General features: G+C 31.1%; 1 protein-coding gene across 1 annotated transcript in view; it reads left to right on the top strand.

Moving 5' to 3' along the window:
• LOC125068415 (G-protein coupled receptor Mth2-like) overlaps nucleotides 1-20647 on the top strand; it is a 74393-nt gene extending 53746 nt beyond the window's left edge. The window contains exons 2-10 of the mRNA XM_047677524.1: nucleotides 15053-15273; nucleotides 15496-15722; nucleotides 15984-16169; nucleotides 16258-16336; nucleotides 16650-16831; nucleotides 17042-17167; nucleotides 17520-17676; nucleotides 18013-18202; nucleotides 18599-20647. Of these exons, the coding sequence (XP_047533480.1) occupies nucleotides 15053-15273; nucleotides 15496-15722; nucleotides 15984-16169; nucleotides 16258-16336; nucleotides 16650-16831; nucleotides 17042-17167; nucleotides 17520-17676; nucleotides 18013-18202; nucleotides 18599-18709 (1479 nt within the window). The 3' untranslated portion in view covers nucleotides 18710-20647. The remainder of the gene's footprint in view (nucleotides 1-15052; nucleotides 15274-15495; nucleotides 15723-15983; nucleotides 16170-16257; nucleotides 16337-16649; nucleotides 16832-17041; nucleotides 17168-17519; nucleotides 17677-18012; nucleotides 18203-18598) is intronic.
• The last annotated feature ends 934 nt before the right edge of the window (nucleotides 20648-21581 follow it).

Here is a 21581-nt window from a genome sequence, read left to right as displayed (position 1 = left end):
TTGTGGCAGCTCCAGCAAATATTTACCTTCCATTATCTTTCACGCGACCGGCATCTTGACGGGATGGATGCCGGCTGGGATCGCGTGAGGCAAATTCATTTTATCTTGATGAAAATTTATTGATATCTTCGATAAGGTATTACGGGAACGCAACCTTCGTTAAGTATGAATGGTATTAGACACCCCCGTTTTAAATTAACGTAATTGCATGTGAACGATGCTGATAGGAAGATTGCGGCTTTTCGATTTCAAGATAGTTTCTTAATTAAGTTTATGTTAGGAATATAAGTTTGAAGGCTTATGAACAGCAAAAAGTAAAAAGTAAAATAACAGCCTGTCAACGTTCCACTGCTGGGCTTAGGCCCACTCTCCTTTTGAGGAGAGGAGGAGTTACAAAGCTTATTGAAACATTCTGCTCCAATACGGGTTTGTTTTCTTGAGATGTTTTTTTTTTTCACCGCTTAGCACAACATGAACTATAAACTAAAATTAGGCACATCAACATTTTGCGGTATTCGCACGGGTTTGAACCCGCAATCGTTTTTAAATGAGTTTAAGTGACAATTAACAATGAAATCAATGATTTAATTAAAAGGAAATATCAAAAATCCTTTAAAAAAATGGCTATGAAAAGATTTCATAAGATTAATTCAACATATTTGTTTGCAATCAAAATAAACGCAATATAATATTCAATATCAACGAGGAAACAGCTCGGTACACTTTATACATAAATTACAATTATAGGTTTCATAACTTAACCTGTCTTATTTACGATTGGACATAGCATATCAGGCTAAAGAAACGCAACAGAAGTGCCTCAGATAAATGCACAGAGATGGTATTCGGATGGTGCAATCTCCTCAACAATCACAATGTTATTGAATTCTCCGTTCCGCCTCCAACGGGTTAAAGTTTAGGATGGATTTATGAACCAACAGTTATAAGATGTTATTGGAATAATTCAAACGAGCCTTATTGTTCAAATAAACGGAACGGTCACGAAGTTTAGCCGCTTTCATTTGTTTATAGAATGGAATTATCCTTCACAATTGATTGTAAGTGATTTCGCTTATTTTTATTATTTGTGTTTTATGTTTTGTTGTATACGGCTTAGTTTTTATTTGTGGCAAAGTTTTTGCTACGATAACTGTTTATTTGATTATAGCAAAACTTTTTAAAGTGGTTTAAGTATAATAATGTATTAATTACTTTGCAACCACGTAATGAGTAACTTTTTTTTTGTTATGAATTAAATTGTCGAACCAGTTAAGTCAATTTTACGAAACTGCTTTTTATTTTTTAATTTATTACAATCGTACAAACGTTTTGCTAACAGCCAAATTTCATAACTTAACTCAGTCGCTTGTTGCATCAGAGTATAAGATATTCAATCAGTTATTTAAATAAGTTTCTGTTTAAGTGAACCGATTTACACAAAATAATTAAATATATCAGAGTCCAAGGAAGTGGTCTAGTACTGTATGATGCAATTTACCGGTTGTCGTGGGCGCCTGTTATAGGGCTCTATTTGTAGACGAGAGACGACAAACAAATTTTATATCTTTTCTAAATAAAGCTGGATAGCCACTCGCCATACAGTTTCGCTAAGCGCTAGTTAAAGGCGCGTGCGACAATACGCTGTGAATCACGATAGATAATTTAGCATTAGAGGATCAGTGTGAAGGGCTTTCAGTTATGGTTCTTTCTTATTGTCGATTGTCAATGAAGAGAAATAACTTAATATAACAGTAATATCTACATTAAAAAAACAGTTAAAGTACAATAGGATTGTCTATTGGTTGAAAAGGTCTCTTGCCAAGAGGTAGCCATCTTGGTTTTGAGCATTTATGACCTTGGATGATATAAAAAATCTCTTTCTTTTTTTTGTTAAAAAAGTATGTAAGCTTGTAATGTAAGTACATCTTTTCCAACCTTATCATTCTGTAATATTATTTGTGATGCTATATGAAGCGATATTAAGATAGTTTGAAAAGAAGCGTTTGTGATTGAATTCGTCACACGCCCCCGCATTTGTACGTATTAACAAATAACTGTAGGATGGTAGTTGGTCGACATGACGAGCACGGAGCAATACACTTTTTTATAAAATGAGAAAAAAGTAAAATTGAAAGAGAGGCGTTGAGCTTATTTCACCACGCCACTACAAAGCACGTGCTTATGTTCTTATCGTATATATGTATGTGTTGGTGCGTGCGTGTGTGTTTGTGTATATATGTATGTATTACAAATATCTGCAATTTTTAAACTATAACAAATATAATTAAGCATTAGAAAGGCTTAAAGTAGTGTAAACGTTCCACTGCTGGGCAATAGTTAAAAAAAAAACTATATTTATTTCTGCACCAATATCGGTTATGGATACAAACGTGACAGAATTTTATCCGACAAAGGCTTTCGCACCATGTTTCCTTTCACTGTAGAGTAAATTATTTTTTTTTTTTACAATCAAAAATTAGTAATCAATCTTCAGTCTAACAGTGATTTTTTGACCAGATCGTAGATTAGGGAGCGTCGTTAAGATCTGTATTTAATTATTTTTCTATGTTGCCAGAATAAAAAGAAAATAATGTTAACACAAATTAATTCACATACGACAAAAACATAAATTATTTGATTATTTTATATTACCTTAGAAATAATCCTATTAGCAACTGCTGTGATTTATGAAACATTTTCGTCCAACATTTTACTGTTTGAATAATGAGTATAAATAAACAAGACGACGCAATCAAATAAACTCCACAAGAGACGTCGATGAATATATGTTACGGCTTGTTTTATTATAAATCCTCACGACATGATTCTAGGGTTCAATGATACTATACAATTAACATAACGAGTTGCAGATGTGATTCCTCTGACGCATATCGTACAACGTACTGACGTACACGTGGGCGATCATATAAAACCTACCATTCAACCATTTCTCAAAATAACGACCGTTCAAAGTCGTATTATCATATTTTTCATGGTTCGTAAATAAAATTTCTTTCAATTAGGCGCCATTCTGGGAACTGGGTTGTCGTGAAACGTGATTTATATTGTGGTTGAGGGCTCGCTGCGTGGGCGCCTGTTATCTCTTACTGTCACCGTCGGGCTACCGGCCGTACGTCGATATCTCGTCATGTCTCGAGATAAGCCAATACACGCTATTAAATACACATTTTATGGGAGCCGCTTTATGGACGCCGTATACGTCACGGAATTGGAACACGGAAGATATTGTCTTATTGTTCCACTGTTAAGCCTATTAAGGAGATGCCGGTCTCATGAATGGTTATTTCTTCACAACATTGTTGTATCATCCTTTTTATGTAAAGATGTAACCGTAAAACAATATACGAACATTTAAATATTTAGAAAACTTATTAAAATGACTTGGAATTTATAAAGAAATCATTCTATAAAGTTTGTTTATTTTGTTAACTAAATTGATGGCTTTAGATCACATAGTGAGATTGAGTGGACATTCGAAGCCACGGCATTCCAAGTATTCTTATATTGAATTAAGTGACAGATGTCATATAATAAAAGTAAACTTGAAGAAGGCGAGATGAGGGCCAGTTAGATTCCTGTACAAATCAGGGACAATCATCTGACGTAACGATGCTGTCAGAATTGGTAGTCGACATCATTCGATCAAAATTATAATTTTTATCGAATGATGTCTCGACATAAAAGTTATGTAGATTGGAGGAGTATTAAATATTTAACATATTAATTAATAATATAAATAATTTCAACGCAAATAAAAACTTTGTTATTTTAAAAAAAAGGAAATCGTATTAAAAGATTTAAGAGAATAACCTATATAATTAAAATATTAAAAAATGATTAAAATATATATATTTTTATGTAAATTAATTGACCATCGCATATCATCGGAACTCAAGAAAAATAATACAATTCACATGGAGGACAATTCAAACCTTGGGATCTAACTCTGAATAAATAACTAATAAAGTCCGATAAGGCTGGGTCTCTACGGAGGCCACTTAAAGAGATTGCCCCGAGGCCTCAACGCACCGAATTTACTCTCACTAGATAGAATTCTGTTAATATGAGTATTCTCTCCGCAAAGATACTGGCCAAAGTGCCGAAATAAATATCTTTAAGTACAAACACAGTTGTCTAGAGCAGAAATGCTAAGCGATATATATTAGGGCGGCGAGAGATTGCGACGTCAGATAATCAGAAATAAAAGAAATTAATTTGCCTTATCTTTCCTTCGACTGCATTTCCACAAAACGTCCTATTAAAATACTTTCTCGAAATACGCGGTGAAATTCTCAAGTTCTGGTTTATTCAATTAAAATGTCCGAAGTCGTTTACGAAAGAGGCAGGGGTACGTTTTTATTACAATATAATTATGTGCTAATTGTCGAGATGCGACGGATCTCATTCTGAAGTCACGGGTTTATATCTAACTAGCGCCGTTGAGGTTACTGCGTGTTAAATTTATATTTATGATTTCTTATTCAGTTGTCTCAAACCAGCTTTGTCACATTGACTGCCTGTAAAATTGCTATCTAACTTTATAAGATACAAAAAATCTAGGTATTTTAGTATCAATATTTAGTTAAGTTAGACCGATTATAATTGAAATTGAGATTCACGGAGAATAGACAGGACAGAGAAAATGTATACATAAAATGTAACACACAACTTAACTATCATAGGCCACAGCACCTTTCACCAAATATATCTAAATAAATATATATACACGCTGGATAACCTATGTCGGGTTTTGCTCGCAGTATTATAAAATTAAACTGCCTCGTTTGTCTAGCAGCTAGCTTATACGACTCGGTCGGGCCAATAAATGTTATATTGGATTTTTATGTCAAGTAATTCTTAGTAGCAGCTCCGAGTTGGTTGTGTTGCACTCTTGTTCCTCGCGAGTCACGTAGAGCTATTGATCATGCGCCGGATCGTGTTGGATTGTCGTTATAAAGAATTGTGAGGGTGTAGGAATAGAGAATGCACCTGTAGTTAGCTACACCGGAGTACTAGACTATGAAATGCTTGGAATATAATTAGATTTAAACTTTAATCATTTATTTCGTACTACCTGTCGCCTGCGATGGTTTTGTGTTAGGTATAAAATAGCCTATGTATTTCGTTGGTGTTGAAACTTGCTTCATACAAAATGTTACCAAATACGGTTCAATGGATTAGCCGTGAAAGCGTTATAGATAGAGTTACTTTTTCATTTATAATATTAGTATAGATTCATAATTAATGTGAGGTAATTTTTCTGAGATTTTTCAGTTACAGACTTCTGTATTAAAACCTCTTTGGTATAAATCTGATGATGCCCTTTGATCCTGACCGATTTCAGTCATGACAACCATTGTTAACGGAAACAAGTCAGTGACACAGAACATATACTGTACAGATGTATGCACAAACTCAGGTTTACTCTTATAATCGAATGGGACGGCAATCCGACATGAATAACTTAGGCGTTGAAACAATGGTCTTACATGCATTCCGAAGCACGGGAGTGTAAACGCACTATAATGAGGCACTATTGAAGATCTATTACAAAAAGCAATCGCTTCAATAACAAAAGAACGAAACTATTTATAGTAATATCATTATCTGACTATGACAATTTAAGAGCTCTTTAATGAGCCTAACTGATCAAAGAATATTTTGATTTCGATTTTATTGTCAAATGAATATTAATTTCACAATTTTAATGATCAAGAAATTACAACAATTTTACATCATATATTGATATAAACAAAATTTTACTGCACAATATAAAGTTAAAATTCGGCAAGGGATATTAATATTATAGAAACCCATGTCCTGATGGCAGATATATTAAAAAAAAACCCTCGATAAATGGAACCCTTCACTTAAAATGACACTTAAATTATTCCAAGCTTTTCATTCTAATGTTTCTCAGTTATTTATTGTTTGATTGGAATAAATCTACAGATTTTTTTTGTAAATAAATAATATTTTTATACAAATTAACCCTTTTTACACGACAGCTCAACAAGTTGAAAACTATGGTGGAATTATTTATTCCAGAAATTACTAACAGATTGGGATGTATCAGGTATATTATGTACACTAGATACATTCTAATTTTGAAAAAAAAAGTCAAAATCTGGGTCGTGTCATGTCGTGATTTTTAAATTACGAATTCTATTTATATGAAACTTTGTCTATTCAATGAGATAAAGATTTCAAGGTCGAAAATGAATGGAATTCTTCTGTAGCTATCGTATCTGTAACGTTTTTACCGCAAAGTTAGACTATTCTGAACTGTTATACTGTATTGTATATTTTTTATATAATTTGACGTTTCTAATGCTTATGTTTCATTTCTGTCATGTGTCACCGTCTTGATTTTTTTATTAAAGCAGGCAAAGGAATTTGGTTGTCATCCGATAAATCACTTTGGCCCATTAACAGATCATATTTTAAAAAGAAAAATCCATTTCTTATATTTTCATTACGTTGACAACCATGAGATTTTACCTTGGGTATTATTTATTATACCCATTTTGTGGATTTTTTTATTATTGAACTAACCCTTATTTATATAAAGTATAAAGAGTTGGAATTCCAACGTCTGTGATATATCATTTATTGCCAAATATGTTCGCCTTAACCGAGACTTCTGACGCTGTTTACCCCTTTCCTTGTTATCCTACTTATTTCAACGTAACCAAAACGTGACTTGAGTACTTGAGGTTTTCTTATTACCTGCCCACGTGCTCAGCAAATGTCTGTACGTTCATTCAAATGTCTCTCACTACTCAATGGTTTCTCAGTAACAGTCATGTGTAACATCACTGGATTTCTTTATTAAAGACTTATTATGGAAAAGTGTGACGTGTTTATATATAACTTTAAAGTGCATTCATAGCTTCGAATTACATGTTTTTATTTTATCTTATTTTTTAACTTAAATAATACAATTGTATAAGAATGATTATAATAATATTGTTACGTTATATTCACGAACCACTTATTGGTAATAATTGGGTTTAACATAGTACAGGAACGGATATTGGAATGTATAGTTATATTGATATCGTAAATGTATATCGAATCGTAATTAAAAAAATATTTATTTATGTATAAACATAACGCTTCTTCTAAATTTAACAAATGGTTATTGAGAATAATTCATTTTTAAATTTAGGTTTTAAATATACTTCACCGCCTTGACTACCTTTTTAATTTTTTTATTTGTGAGATGTCGTGTGTAATGATGATCATTTAAAAGTGAATAAATAAGGTACCGTTCACATTATCCCTTTTTCACAAAATAATTGACTTGTACGCCTACGTGTAATCATAATTATTTCAAGCGTTCAAGTGTGATTGTGTAATAAGAATCCATATGTACGTAAATTTTGAAATACATGACAATGAGATAAAGATAATTCAACTGTTCAATTTATAGTAAATATTTTAACAAATGTATATTTAATCTTGTCCCCAACAAAATCTGGTATCAGAGATTTGATGATAAGTATTACATATGCCATTTTCTTATCATTTAGAATGATTTGCTTAGATTTGTCACAAAATATCTCACGTGTGTCCTATAAATAGAAAATAAAACCTTGTTCTAGGTACATAAATAAAATTACATCATAAACCGCGCAGTGTTATCAAAAAAAGTGCTTTCAATTAATCTCCATGTAATACAATACGCTCGGAAAACCTTTTTTTTCCTCTTTATTTGGTTAACCAACAACTTTATATTTCACAATAACACAAAATGTAACATACAAAAAATAATTTATGACAAAATTTAGACAGTAAAAATAATTACATTTAAATTTAATTTTATACTAGTCGAGTTTTGTGCCTTTTACCTGGGTAGGTACCACCCACACATCATATATTCTACCGCCAAGCAGCAATACTTAGTATTGTTGTATTCCGGTATGAAGGGCGAGCGAGCCAGTGTAACTACAGGCACAAGGGACATAACATTCTAGCTCCCAAAATTGGTGGCGCATTGGTGATGTAAGGTATGGTTAATATTTCTTACCGCACTGGTGTCTATGGGCAGTGGTGACGGCTTACCATCAGGTGGCTCATTTGCCTGTCCGCCAACAGACATTATAAAAAGAAATAACAATTAATAAATATATTTATACGTATATATGCTATATTTATATTCAATTCTTAAGTAAAATTTTTAAAGCAAATACTCTTATTATTATGCATCTTGAAAATAGATAGGTGTTTAATTTTAAGATCGACGCTTGGTCTATGAAATAATCAGTTTCTCTAAAATAAACATTGTCATATGTAACGATTATGACATTCAGCTTGCTCTGTAATGTCAAACAGTTGAACTAAAATGGATTTTATATGTCGACCTTTTACTGTTACGACTTATTATTGTACTGAGACAAAAATCGGACCTTGTTTTCTCGTTAAAGAATATTTCCCAGGGATTCCTTAATCTTGTTCACGACTGTCATACGGATATATTGAATTATAATAGCACAGATATTATAATTCAAGTTGAATATATCAGATGTATATTAATTGCTACATTCAATACATATTTTAGTCATATATATGTATATTTACACAAAATAGACCGTTGAGACTTATTAATCACACAGCACAGATTAGTATATAGGCAATAGAATATTAAGGAGACTTTAGTTGCATATCTTAAATCACGCAATTCGTTTTCTATGCAGGCAGGTTTTTGTCAATTTTGTTTTGATTATATTTAATTCATTAGAAACTAAAGTAATCAAGTTCTGAATTCTCGTAATTCATTATTTTTGAACAAATTACTCTCAGTAAAGTACTCAATTATCAACTACGCTAAGTCAGAGTTTCTTCAGATAATACTCAAAGAGATGTGAAGACTGAAGGCAAATCTACATTAAGGATCTAGAAGCTTTAGATGAAACATTCTGAATCTTAAGACTATTCGAGGTCAATCCGCTTTAATTTATAGGTTTGGTTAGATAGAGAGCTCATTTCTTAAGGTTTTATTGCAACACAAATAGCAATTTCCACGTTTTCGTTAAATTCTAATGATTTTCCTCTAGCTATACTCGCACTATTGATCGACCGCAAATATTCAAAATAACGATGTCGGTTTCATTTATATGGAACGAATATATATATTTAAATAAAGTATTTTGTTTAAGTCAATATCTATTTTATTTAAATACACAATTATTTAAAAAAAAACCGACATCTAATATAACAAATTAGCTACAATAATAATATACTGCTATCTGTCCCCTATTAGCATGGGTAGGATTATATTATAATTTGAAATACGCTAAGCGACCTCTTCAAAACTATGTATATTTAGTAAAGCTACCTCCGTTTCGGAACGAAAATTCTGCCAAGAAGAAAGGGCAAGAAAATCAGTAGTTACTGTTTTCCGACATTGAGAATAACTTATGTTAGTTACTATTAGTATATCCTACCCGCAAGTCAACACGGTTTTGCTACACGTTTTTTCATCATCTATACGATCTTGTGTTGACTAATAGGCTTTAATTATTATTAGTGATTCTTTAAAATAATATTTTAATTCAAAATATAACTGCAGTATTTTATTATAGAAACGAATACCTGGTCCCAAGAAGGATTTATTGACTTTGCGGTATAGGAAACTTGGCGTTATAAGCTTATCCTTACGTCCATGTGTATAAAATTAGCTAGCTCCTAGCTCCAAGAACTTACGCGCCTGTAAAAACGGCGGCTTATGATTTTATGTTTTGCCATCTAATACATAATGAAAGTATTCATTGAAACTTCATCAGTAAAAGACCAGACGTATCTTTAGACGAACTCGTTTGTAGAATATATCAAAATGTATTGAAATAATATATGTAAGGCACTTGCTCAAGGACATATGAATGAAAGGCGATAGAAATCGATTTTTAAAGCCTATCATACCATTTAAAATAAAAGTTTAATTTGCATTAAATATTCTAAATATATTTTCACATCTATAAAGCAATTTACTATTTTGATCTTTTTATATTATTAATTTAAAGTTTAAAAGAAAATCAGTGTAAAGTTATCGATATTTTTACCAACGTGGTCTAGTTACGCGGCCATCTTGGTTCTTGTATTTATTCTTGCAGTTCCAAAGTACAAGCGTATACTATCCCGTGTACTGAACGTTACGAGATTAGTTCTTTCTTCTTACACCTATTGTCACACTATACTCAATAAATTTGAGACTTTATGTTGCCTCGACCAGAGGAAAAACCATCGTATCGTACATTTTTATGTACGTATTTCTAGAAAGAAATGATATATACCGTACACATACAAATACATACATAGATTTACATAAAAGGAATGTGCGTGTTTTGGAGTAAATAATTGTTCAATGATTATATTATTAGGTGCATCCTATTTACTATTATTGGTATTATTACACGTGTTTCTTTTCAACTGTACGTGCTGTCGTTTTCTATCTCAATAAAAATTGACTTTCACTAAATCACAAGAGGAAGATATTTAAAAAAAAAAATGAATAAAAGTTTTTCAAAGAGCTGTAGAATGTTGCTTATTAAATGAATCCAACCTTTGTAACAACCCTTTGTTATTTTGTATATTTGATTGACGTAAAATTTCCAGACGAAAATTTGAAACGAAGAACGTGTCAAGCTTTTTCTAAATTAAAAAAGTTTTAAGCCAAGATTGAATTACTGGGTGAAACAATTTATGTATTCACATATATATTTTTGTCCAAAAAAACAAGATCCATTCGAGATAATAATGATGAAAAAATTAAATAGACCTCTATTGACATAGTTGACTAAAATTTCAACCATCAATCCTTTGTGTAAACTCCAAAGTCAAAGTTCTTCTGTCGTCAAAAGGAAAAGGAGACCTTTGCCTAACTATGAGACGTTAACAGCTAATACTATATTTTTTCCTTTAACTAAAACTTATGTAAATACTTAAATTTGTTTCAGATATAAATAAATTCAGTAGCGGTTGATTTAATTAATTTAGATAACGTTATATGCAATTCATATCGAATTCATATCAATATCAAGAATCTTCTTATCGTTTTATCGCAAACCAAAATACCAACCGTATCACGAAATTAGATAAGGCTACTTAAATGAAAGCATTATAAAGAACCGCTTGATTAAGACGGTGATTTCTTGGAATTATTAAATTGAAAACTATCTGAGGTGCTAAATTAACGAAAGAAGTTTCTACTTTCTTCTAATTCCTCTGCTTTTTTACCACTAGGCAGATACAGGCTTCGTAACGATATATTTGTGTGTATTCTCGAGCGCGGGATGAATTGTAAGCACATATTAAATAAATATTTCTGTAGTTTTTGACTGGAAATCTTCATTTATAATTCAAGTATAACCATTTACCGTAATTTTATCATTCTTAATGTTACACTAAATAAAGGCAATTGCTGTTTATTCAGATTTCCAATTGTCGTTGACGTTGAATGATATTCTCTGTATTTTTACAATCGATCCTCTGGTTCTAATGACGTTAATTTTTCATCATTTTCAACATTAATAGCATGTAAATTTCCCACTGCTGGGCTAAGGCCTCCTCTCCAGTTGAGGGAATGGTTTGGAGCATATTCCACTACGTTGCTCCAATGCGGGTTGGTGAAATACACATGTGACAGAATTTCGTTGAAACTAGACACATGCAGGTTTCCACGATGTTTTCCTTCACCGCCGAAGATGTGATGAATTATAAACATAAATTAAGCACATGAAAATAAAGTGGTGCTTGCCTGGGCTTGAACCCGCAATCATCGGTTAAGATGCATGCGTTCTAACTACTGGGCCATCTCGTCTCTTGTTGGAAATTCAAATAATATATAATAAATCTATAAATGCAAAAGTGAGTTTATTTATTTATATGTTTCGCTTTCATATCTCAACTACTCAACCGTTCATCATGATATTTCCGTTGACGTTAACAGAGGTACAGAAAAGGGCACATAGGGTACCTAGCACTAGTGAGTTAGCCAGTATGTTTACTGGCACATGGTACAACATCTTCGATCAAAAAACTTTGCCTCTATGACCGAGCAGCAAGCTGGTCCATTTGTCCGTTAGCGTTCCCGTTATAAATAAATAATAATGCATGTACAGGGAAATTTACTCAAGTTCGCATCTCGAAATAACCGTAATTGAGCAACGTTGAAACTTTCGAGGGAGAAGTAAATATTTACGGTGTTTCCTGTCGCGATTGTTCTGCTAGTTGACAGTGACGTCACGAGCTCCCGTGTTCCGAAGTGAATATTTTTAGAGAAAGGAAAAACTCGTATAAACCCGTATAAAACAAATTGTTCCAACGTTTCCTAAAGCTGAGAAGTTTTTAACTTTACGAAGGAGCGACTCGGTGGTTGTAATTCTCGACCAATGTTTACGTTTGTAGTTTTGTTACGTCTGTTTTAACACATTTCGTTTTTTAATTGTACTTTTATTTTTTACAGACAAAGAAGCATTAGAAAGTATGTATGTATATATACATATAATGGCTTTTTAAAACCGAATATGTTATAACTTTCAAATATTAAATCTTATTTAATGTTATAAGGATTGCCATAAAATTGATAACGTCAATTTAATCTCAATATTTGCATATGCTGTACCTCATGGTCTAGTAGCAAACGTTTTATTCTGATGTCCTGGGTTAAAATTTTAGGGACTAGGGACGGTAAAATTTATTAAAAACGGAATAATTTTTACTATCTCCGCGAAACTGTTATAACTTTTTTGGTAGGCCGAAGAAAAAGAGGCCTTGAAACCATGTAAATACCTGATCTCTCTTCAGTCACATTATAAAACTTAGGGAATAGTAAGTTTTCCTGTGTTATGCTCACACTTATACCTATCTATTGTGCAGTTAGCTGTTGCCTACGAGGAGGCTCAGTGGACCCTTTTAGCCAGGTCTACCTTTGTCTGTTTTAAACGTGTACGAGTTAAAAATATAAATAATGACTATTTAAATTTCGGTAATGTAAACAAACTTTTAAGTATTAACATAAAGATGATTTTGTTTTCCTCGTAAATAAATTGACATTTACATAGCATTACGACGTTTTCGATTCATTTGAGACGTGTTATTACTGAGTGATTAGCGTTATTGTATGTAATAACTGGTAGTATGATAAAATAAGGTTTTAATTCGTGATGTTTTTTGAACATCGAGGTAAGTAATCTATCGTATTAGCTGTCTAACATGTCGAGTATCCCTTGATCACTAACTTAACTCACACAGGAGTAATAGTATCAATATAACTATGAGTCTTTTTAGATCAGTATGGGTGGTCGTACATTTCTTTCATACACTTGTTCTTCTACCACCAAACATAATTATTCTGAAGTGCTCTATTCTGATTTGAAGGGTGAGTGACACAGTTTAATTACAGGAACTATACAAATAAGATCTCAGATCTTCTAGTTGCCAGTCTATTAACCGTTTATGAGTTTTAAGATTGTGGTGTAAGATTTTTGTATTGCTAATGATTATGCGCGAACACATACCACAAGGAGAATCTACGACTGCTATCCGAAAAAACACACTTTTAAGTTATCTGTATTTAATAGTATTTTAATTTGATATTTATTTGATTATGTTACTAATTAATTTTGTTCTAAGAAATTTAAATGCTCAGCATTAAGTATTTTCGTAGAAATATTTAGTGCTGGATTACGCCGAGCTATTCGTAATTGTGGCGCGGTTTCGAGTAAACGAGAACAGTGAGTGTCGTAATGGTTGCTTTATGTTGATACTAATTGGTTAGGTGTCTTTCACGAGTGAGTTATCTGTAGATAGTTTAACTGTTCATTTGTACTATACTTTAAATATATAAGTAATATATTTTATACGAGCGTCAATAATATTGAAAATACTCTCTGTTGTATGCGTATAAAATCAAAATTAAAATATTCTTTGTGTTCATAAAAGCACCATAGAAGCATCGTGATACAGTGTTGAATTAAATGTGAACTTAGGAAAGTAGATTCTACCAAGAAGTAGCGACAGAAAACTCAGTATTTATAATATCTTTTCCACTATTTTCATTACAGAGTATATCGGTAAAGTACAGTTAAATTTATACATATTCTGCCTAGTAATCAACAATTACTAATACCACGCTTTTTATATATATTTTTATGCGTCACATGGTTAAAATTTGATAATGAAATGTCCTTGAAAATTATAGGGATCCCAAAGAATAGGAAAAACTGTATCGTATAAAGGATGGTACTTTATTGGATCAACTTTACTTTATTGGATTCCAATATGATTCACCTGTATTGTAACAGTTTTGATTCGAGCATTACATAAGTAAGTGTGAAGAATTGAGCCTCAGAGTGCGCCTTTAATGATATAATTTGTCCGACATTGTAAAAAATAACTTACTCGACTGCAGGCGAATTTTCCCGGTGAAAAATGGCCCTTGCGCCAAAGAATGCACAATAATGCATATTGATCTAGTAACAATACCAAGTTTTAAATGATTCATAAATAAATTTACGAAATTAGCATAATTTTAAAAATATTCACAACATCATTTTTAGTATAGAGATTTGAATATAAAATCTAGAAATTAGTGAATTATTTATTCGGTTTGTAAGTTATTTATTTTTAATGAAATATCCCTAAATATTTCGTTTAACAGAATTTATAAAGAATATTATTTATTTTATGTTTTTAGTTACAATAAGGATAAAGTTAAAACATAACGTAATTTCAGAGTAAGAATTTAAGTTCAAGATATTCGTCGCTTACGTGACCAATTTTAAACGCAAACATTGCGTCAGCTAGCCTCAGTCAAATTTCTTTCATGAATACCTCAAAAGATCAAATACTCGCCTTGAATTCTGATTAGGCACTTGTCATATGATCCGTACCATATATCATTGTTTAAATGACAACCAAATTAACTTGTCCTTTTAGTAAATTGCCTGTTATGTGGTTAGCCTAATTGATGTTGATTCAACGTAACCTCAGAATTTACGTAAATCTGATTTATTCAAATTTTTCACAGGACGAGGAAGTCAAGAAACAATTGCCGGTGGTACCAAAATGCTGTGCGAGCGGCCAAAATCTCTCAATATCTTTTGATGAAGATGGAAAGTTGAAATCCGTTTGTTCTCGATCCACGCTCACCTTTCAACCGATTTTCCATAAAGCAAACGAAACACACATTTGGAGCTATGATAGCAACGTATTTGAGACGATCGTTGGAAACCCCTGTACTTACGATAGGTAATTACGTCTGTGTAACTGCTTCAACATGTTGGTAATTTTGTTTAACAAGAACAAGAACACAAGTCTCTTTAAGGTTACTCTCATAATCTTGAACCGTAATAAAATTATCTAAATTATATTCTTTGATCGTTTGTTCGGTAAAATTAACCCAATAAATGCAAAAATGTATTTTATTCAAAATTGATTTTGTTCTTTTATTAATGCATATTTTATTTACAGATATAAACTAGAACCTGAAAAATTCAGCAAAGATGAATTTTATCTTCTGTTCAATGGTTCTCTATTCGTGCCATTCAGTCAACCACCTCTTCTCGGTAACAGAGATTTTTGTATGGAAACATTCTGGAACGAATCTTACCCAGCAGGAATTACTCTTCCTTTAGTGTGTTTTACTACACCTATAGAAGAAGCGCACACTTCTGCTACTCTTATTGCATATGCTGTGGGTGAGTAATACAAGTATATTTGATGAAAATACTACTTTAAGAGCCGAGATGGCTCTGTGGAAATATCTGGTATATTAGTAGTAATCTTGAGATTCTAATACAGAAAATCACAACTGAGTTATTTATGTACTTTATGTGTGAAATGTTTGTATGTTACTTAGGTTTGTAATCATTAGTGACGAAATGTCGAGCAAAATAAAATAAATAATGTATAATAAGAAATGTTTGAATATTCAAATCTAACTTTTATTACGTTTTCAGGTCTAATAATATCAGTACCATTTCTAATAGTAACGGCATGCGTTTATATATTCATAACTGAATTGAGGGATACCCACGGGAAAGCATTAGCTTGCCACTCTATTTGTCTTGCGATAGCATTTAGTTGCTTAGCTGCTACACAGCTAGCTGGTCACGCATTTCCAGCGACGGCTTGTAATATAATGGGTAAGTCTATTGATAAGTTTCGTTGAAAATATTAATTTATCCATGTTTTATAAGATCTTATAAGATATCTAATTTTTTTTTATTGCAGCGTATCTGATCCAGTTTTCGTTTGTATCTTGCTTCTTTTGGCTGAATGTTATGTGTTTTGACACTTACTTAAATGTACGGTAAGCATCTATTTCATTTTTTTTTAATTTAATGGTTACAGCATAATCTGTAATAGTTTTAATTTTTCGACAATTACTTAAATGTACAGTAATCGTCAATTTCATTTTTTATATAGGTTTTATATTTTGAACAGTTTCAATGTTTTAATCCCAAAATAATATTGTCACGTAATTTTTTCATGTTTCGTAATTTTGTATACATTTCCAAAATATCTGTGATATCGAAATAAATACAACAAGTAATTTATGTCGGTGGGAAATTTACGGACTGTTATTTTATTTATTTGGCGTATTAATATAATAATATTTCCAGGCGCTACATACATGCATCAGTAACCAGAAGAAGTATGAGGCGTAGGTTTGCTTGGTACTGTGCGTACGCTATATTATTCCCTGTAATTTTACTGATTGTAACGATTACAATGGACTTATCGCCAGCCGTACCGAGCACCTATTTGAAACCTAATTTTGGTGTAAAAGGCTGCTGGTTTAAGAGTGAGTCATCAAGTATTTTTATTCTATTTTAAATATATTTCGATTATTTAAAAAAAAAATTATACATTAACTTGATTTAATTAGTTAGAAAATGCAATTCTATATTATTTATCGTTTAAATTATTTACAATACGGATGAAGGTGAAGGAAATAATATTTTTTAAAAGTAAGGTTTTTGCCACAAAATCTAATTACATTTCTTTTCGTTAGCGGATCAAGCGGCGTTGCCCTATTTCTACGGACCTGTGGCGGTCATTCTCTTTAGCAATCTCATCATATTTTTGTTTACATCACGAGCTTTTGCTAAACATTATGACAAACTCAAGGATGTCACGCGTAAGTTGGTTTTTTTAATGTAATATTTTAATAATTGCTCAATATTTTCTGTCTACAATTGATTTGGTACATAATAAATTCAATAATTAATAGATAAGGCTTCATACGTAATACAAGGATATATGATGTATGATAAAAAAACCCTGAAGTTTGTAATCATTGATTACCGTACAGGATATGTAAATTTAATTTTATTCGAGGACAAAAGTAAATAATGTGTTTCTTTATTATTTTTTCCTGTAACTCAATGATTCAAAAATTCTTGATTTCATTTATAGTAAATTATTTTTTTCTTTTTAATATTTCATGAGATTGATTAATGAAAATTCTTCTTTTATTCCAAAATTGTTAGCGTTAGATGTAGCGCATTCAGACTTCAGCACAACAGATGACTGGGTGAGACTTGGAACTGTATTGGGCCAACCTGTGGCAGTACAAGAGAGATCAACTCCACCACCACGCGAGACACAGGTCAACTTCAATCAAAGACTAAAGAAATATAAGAAAATGTAAGTTTATAAGAAGAATATTACTGCATCGCATATTAAATATAAGTTTAAATTAATAAAATCTAGTACTATATATTCGTACTGAACAGAAGGGCAAAATGTTTTTTTTTCTAATAATAAACTAATAACTATCTGATTTTATAATAAAAAACAACAATAAAATTAATTACTTTAAATGAATAATAATTACTAATAACAGCCAACTAAAATGACAAAATTTTCTATGACTGAATATATATACATATGTCCGAAGCACCTAAACTTCGAAACCGAGCCAAAAACTACATGGTAACGTTCTCGTATTTCTTTATATATTTTCAATGTCATCGAATATAGATTCCGCACGTGCTGTCTTCTATCGGTGATCATGGGCCTATCCTGGGTGTTGGAAGTGGTGTCCTGGGCAGCGGGAGCAGGCACTGCAGCTGTGTCTGTATGGTCTATCTTCGATCTAATTAACGCATTGCAGGGAGTCGTCATATTCGTCATCTTCGTCCTGCAACAACCCGTCCGTTCTTTTGTTAAGGTATTATTTAATTTTTACTGGTAAATTGCATACATTTTTGGCCTATTAAATTAACAAAGTAATGAATTCGATTAATGCTAGTACTTTTATCCATTCCATATTAAACTTTCGTAAAATAATACACAAAGATAAGCTTAGTAAAGCGATTGGCGTTTTCCGATATTAAATATGCATGTATTTGAATAATCGTGTTTTTGTGGCATTGTTGTGAGCCATTTTATGGTAAGTGATCACTACTGCCCATAGATTTTTGCACGGGTTTTCACAAAGCTCTAACACCAAGTAAATTTGAAACAAATTTTGTAATATTAAGCAACAATATTTAACCAAAGACTTCATCATAATGTCAAACACCCATTCAACTTGAATTAATTCAATAAATTTTGTTTTCAACAGTTCTCAAAATTATGTGAAACCTGTAGAAGAAAAAAAGACGGTTCAGAGGTATCAGTAGTAAGTGACAGAAATAGTATCGACTGCGGGTCGGGCCGGAGGGATTACGTTTAGTGTGTGATTACAATGAACTATGGAAATGGACCATTTGTATGGAATAAATCAATGTGAGCGACACCGAGACTGATACCAGTAGCAGTATTATCCATTGGTTGGATTTTAGGGTACGTCATCAAATGCAGTTTTGGTGTATGGAAATTTTGGGACCCATTTCTTTCATTTTATTTAATAATGCGATTGTATGTGTTACTTCATGATTTTCGGGTACCATTTGTGTGTATTTGTGATTGTGTATTATATGCGTTCATTTTAACTATCATTCGTGTTCCTTGCGGTCATTAAAGTATGTATTTTAATGCAAAATCATCAAACAGTTATAATTTACTATGACTATTCGCTATTCGCTTACAATTCACAATCTGCATTTGATTTTAAGTCGAAATAAAGTCTTAAATACTAGAAAAACACATAATAATTCAACTAAATCAAAATGTTATTCCTGTGATACGCCTTAAATTGTTTATTTGCATATTCACCGTATTCTCACGATTACTTATACTGTTTTCGCAAAGTTCCTCAAGAAATGGCCCAGAAGGAGTAAAGTTTGTGATAAAGCGCATTGTTCCTCTGAATAGTAATATGTTTATGAAACAATGCGTGCCAGTTAAATGGACCAAGAGAATAATTTGTATTTGTTTCCAGACCAGGTAAGAAAATAACAATGAAAATGGAAATTCCGTTTTATAATAATTTTTCCTCTTATTTAATCCTTTTGAAAAAATCGCTTTTCTCTTTTAAATTCGTTTTATAATATAACAAGTTAAGTACAATGCATTCTTTGTTTGATATTCGATAGCCTCTCTCTTAGTGTTTCGTACTCAATTTAAAGGCTTTTTCATATGCTACATATATATACCATATACCGTTTTGATTACCTGAGGCTATTTCTGCTGGCTTTCGTGAGGCCTTCTTAATAATTAAACTGTCATAGAATATATTCGTGAAATATTAAAGTTATTTTCTTAGATGATAATAGTTTACTTATATATCTTATACATTATTGTACGTCTTCACTATAACACTAATAATGTACTTTTGTTCCTATATCTGTTACTAATTCAACATATTATGCACAATTAAATAAATTGCTTCGTGAAATAAGTAGCTGAATGTGTTTCGTTGAAGTTACCGATCGTTGCGTTAGGCCATATCTACACTTGGGCGTAACTTCACTATATATAGTAATACAATAATATTATGGAAATTTATCTAAGTACCGACATTTCGATAGGTGAAGATATGAATAAATTACAATATTAATTCGACTGTTCATTAATTAATTAATTCACAAGCAAAATAGTTAATATTTTCATCAAAATCCTGACTATTAAAACATATGTAGATCGAATAAGTTACGCCTTAGTGGTCAGTGGACCTCAAAGCTTGTTGTAACTAATTGTTAATAATAGTTGTAAGGAAATAAATATTTTTATAAAATAGGAACCCGTGACCAAGATGTTAATGGTTCTAGTGTTTAAGAGCAAATGGAGTCCCTTTTGTTTAGATATAGGACTTTATAAGACAACTTTAGTGCCATAAATGTAGGTTATACTAGAAAATGTATGGTGCGATTAATTTCCTTTGTGAGAGCTAGTCATAATATGTAATTAACGAACGCCGTAAGATATATATAGACGTAAAAGTTTTTAATTTATTTTTATTATTAAATTATAATATAATTAGTATTTATCTAGGTTTAAATAAACTGAATTTGTGTTATGTTTAATAATAATAGCTAGTTTAATTTTTTTGTTAGCTTTGATAACGAATGTGGTTTTGGTAACTGATTTTAGTTGATTTTTGCTTATCCATATTTAATATACGTAATATATTCAGATTATTATTTTGTATATTTATGCATTAATAAATCTATTGTACGTATTAATATAACATATTATTTTATATTGTATTATTCTTCTATATTAAGTATTAAAAAATTGATGTAGCTTTTTTGATATATAATTTGTTTTATTAAATAATATTTCATTATCTGTAAAGTATAATCTTTTATGGCTTCTTGACTCTTTGGCATTCAAATTATACACCCAAAGAATTATTTCGTTGTTAACTTTATTTAATATTATCATTATATCATAATTTCCATTAATTGGAATAAAATTAAAGAAGGCTCCACGACAATAATTAGATTTGTAACTTCGTGAACCATTGTAAATTATTTTAGAATTTCATTAATTAAACAAAATTAATTATTTATTGTGAATAATATCGAATATGTTACTTTGTCGTTTTATTACGTGTCACTGTATACAACTATGTGTGAATTTGTGTTTTATATAAGTGGAAATATAAATGTGTACCTATGTAATATAGCATTGTTAAATGTTGCGGAATTTTTAAGTGAAATGACGATTTAAAATGATGTATATTTGTCTATTTTGCAAAACATGACGTTAAATAAAGAAGCTTTATAATAAAATAATTACTTTAATTTTACATTTTTTTTTTTCAAATTAATTATAAATTATAAAAGATGTAAAACAATTTCCTAAAAAATAAGTAATAAAACGTCTTAAAAAACTTTTTAAATATAATCTGAATGTTTGCGTCGAAGGAATGTCAAAGAATATAAAAATAAGGTATGGTAAGAAAAGTTTTACATGTTGAAAATTTAATTTAATAACTTATTTTAAAATATATTATCGTCTAAAATAAAAATTAACAAATTTATTCACTGAGAACAAATCTTCGAGTTTACCTATACCCTGTATAAGATAGCTTGATTTTTTTGACAAATGTAATTTTTTCTGATCAACATAAATTTACATACATTTATATACATATTATTTTCTTAATTATTGATTTTAAAAATGTTAAAAAAAAACGTATAATACAAAAGTTCCTAAAT

Source organism: Vanessa atalanta, chromosome 13 (genome assembly GCF_905147765.1).
Source record: "Vanessa atalanta chromosome 13, ilVanAtal1.2, whole genome shotgun sequence".
NCBI lineage: Eukaryota > Metazoa > Arthropoda > Insecta > Lepidoptera > Nymphalidae > Vanessa > Vanessa atalanta.
Note: the sequence above shows the minus strand (reverse complement) of the source record. Positions and strands in the feature narration are given on the sequence as shown.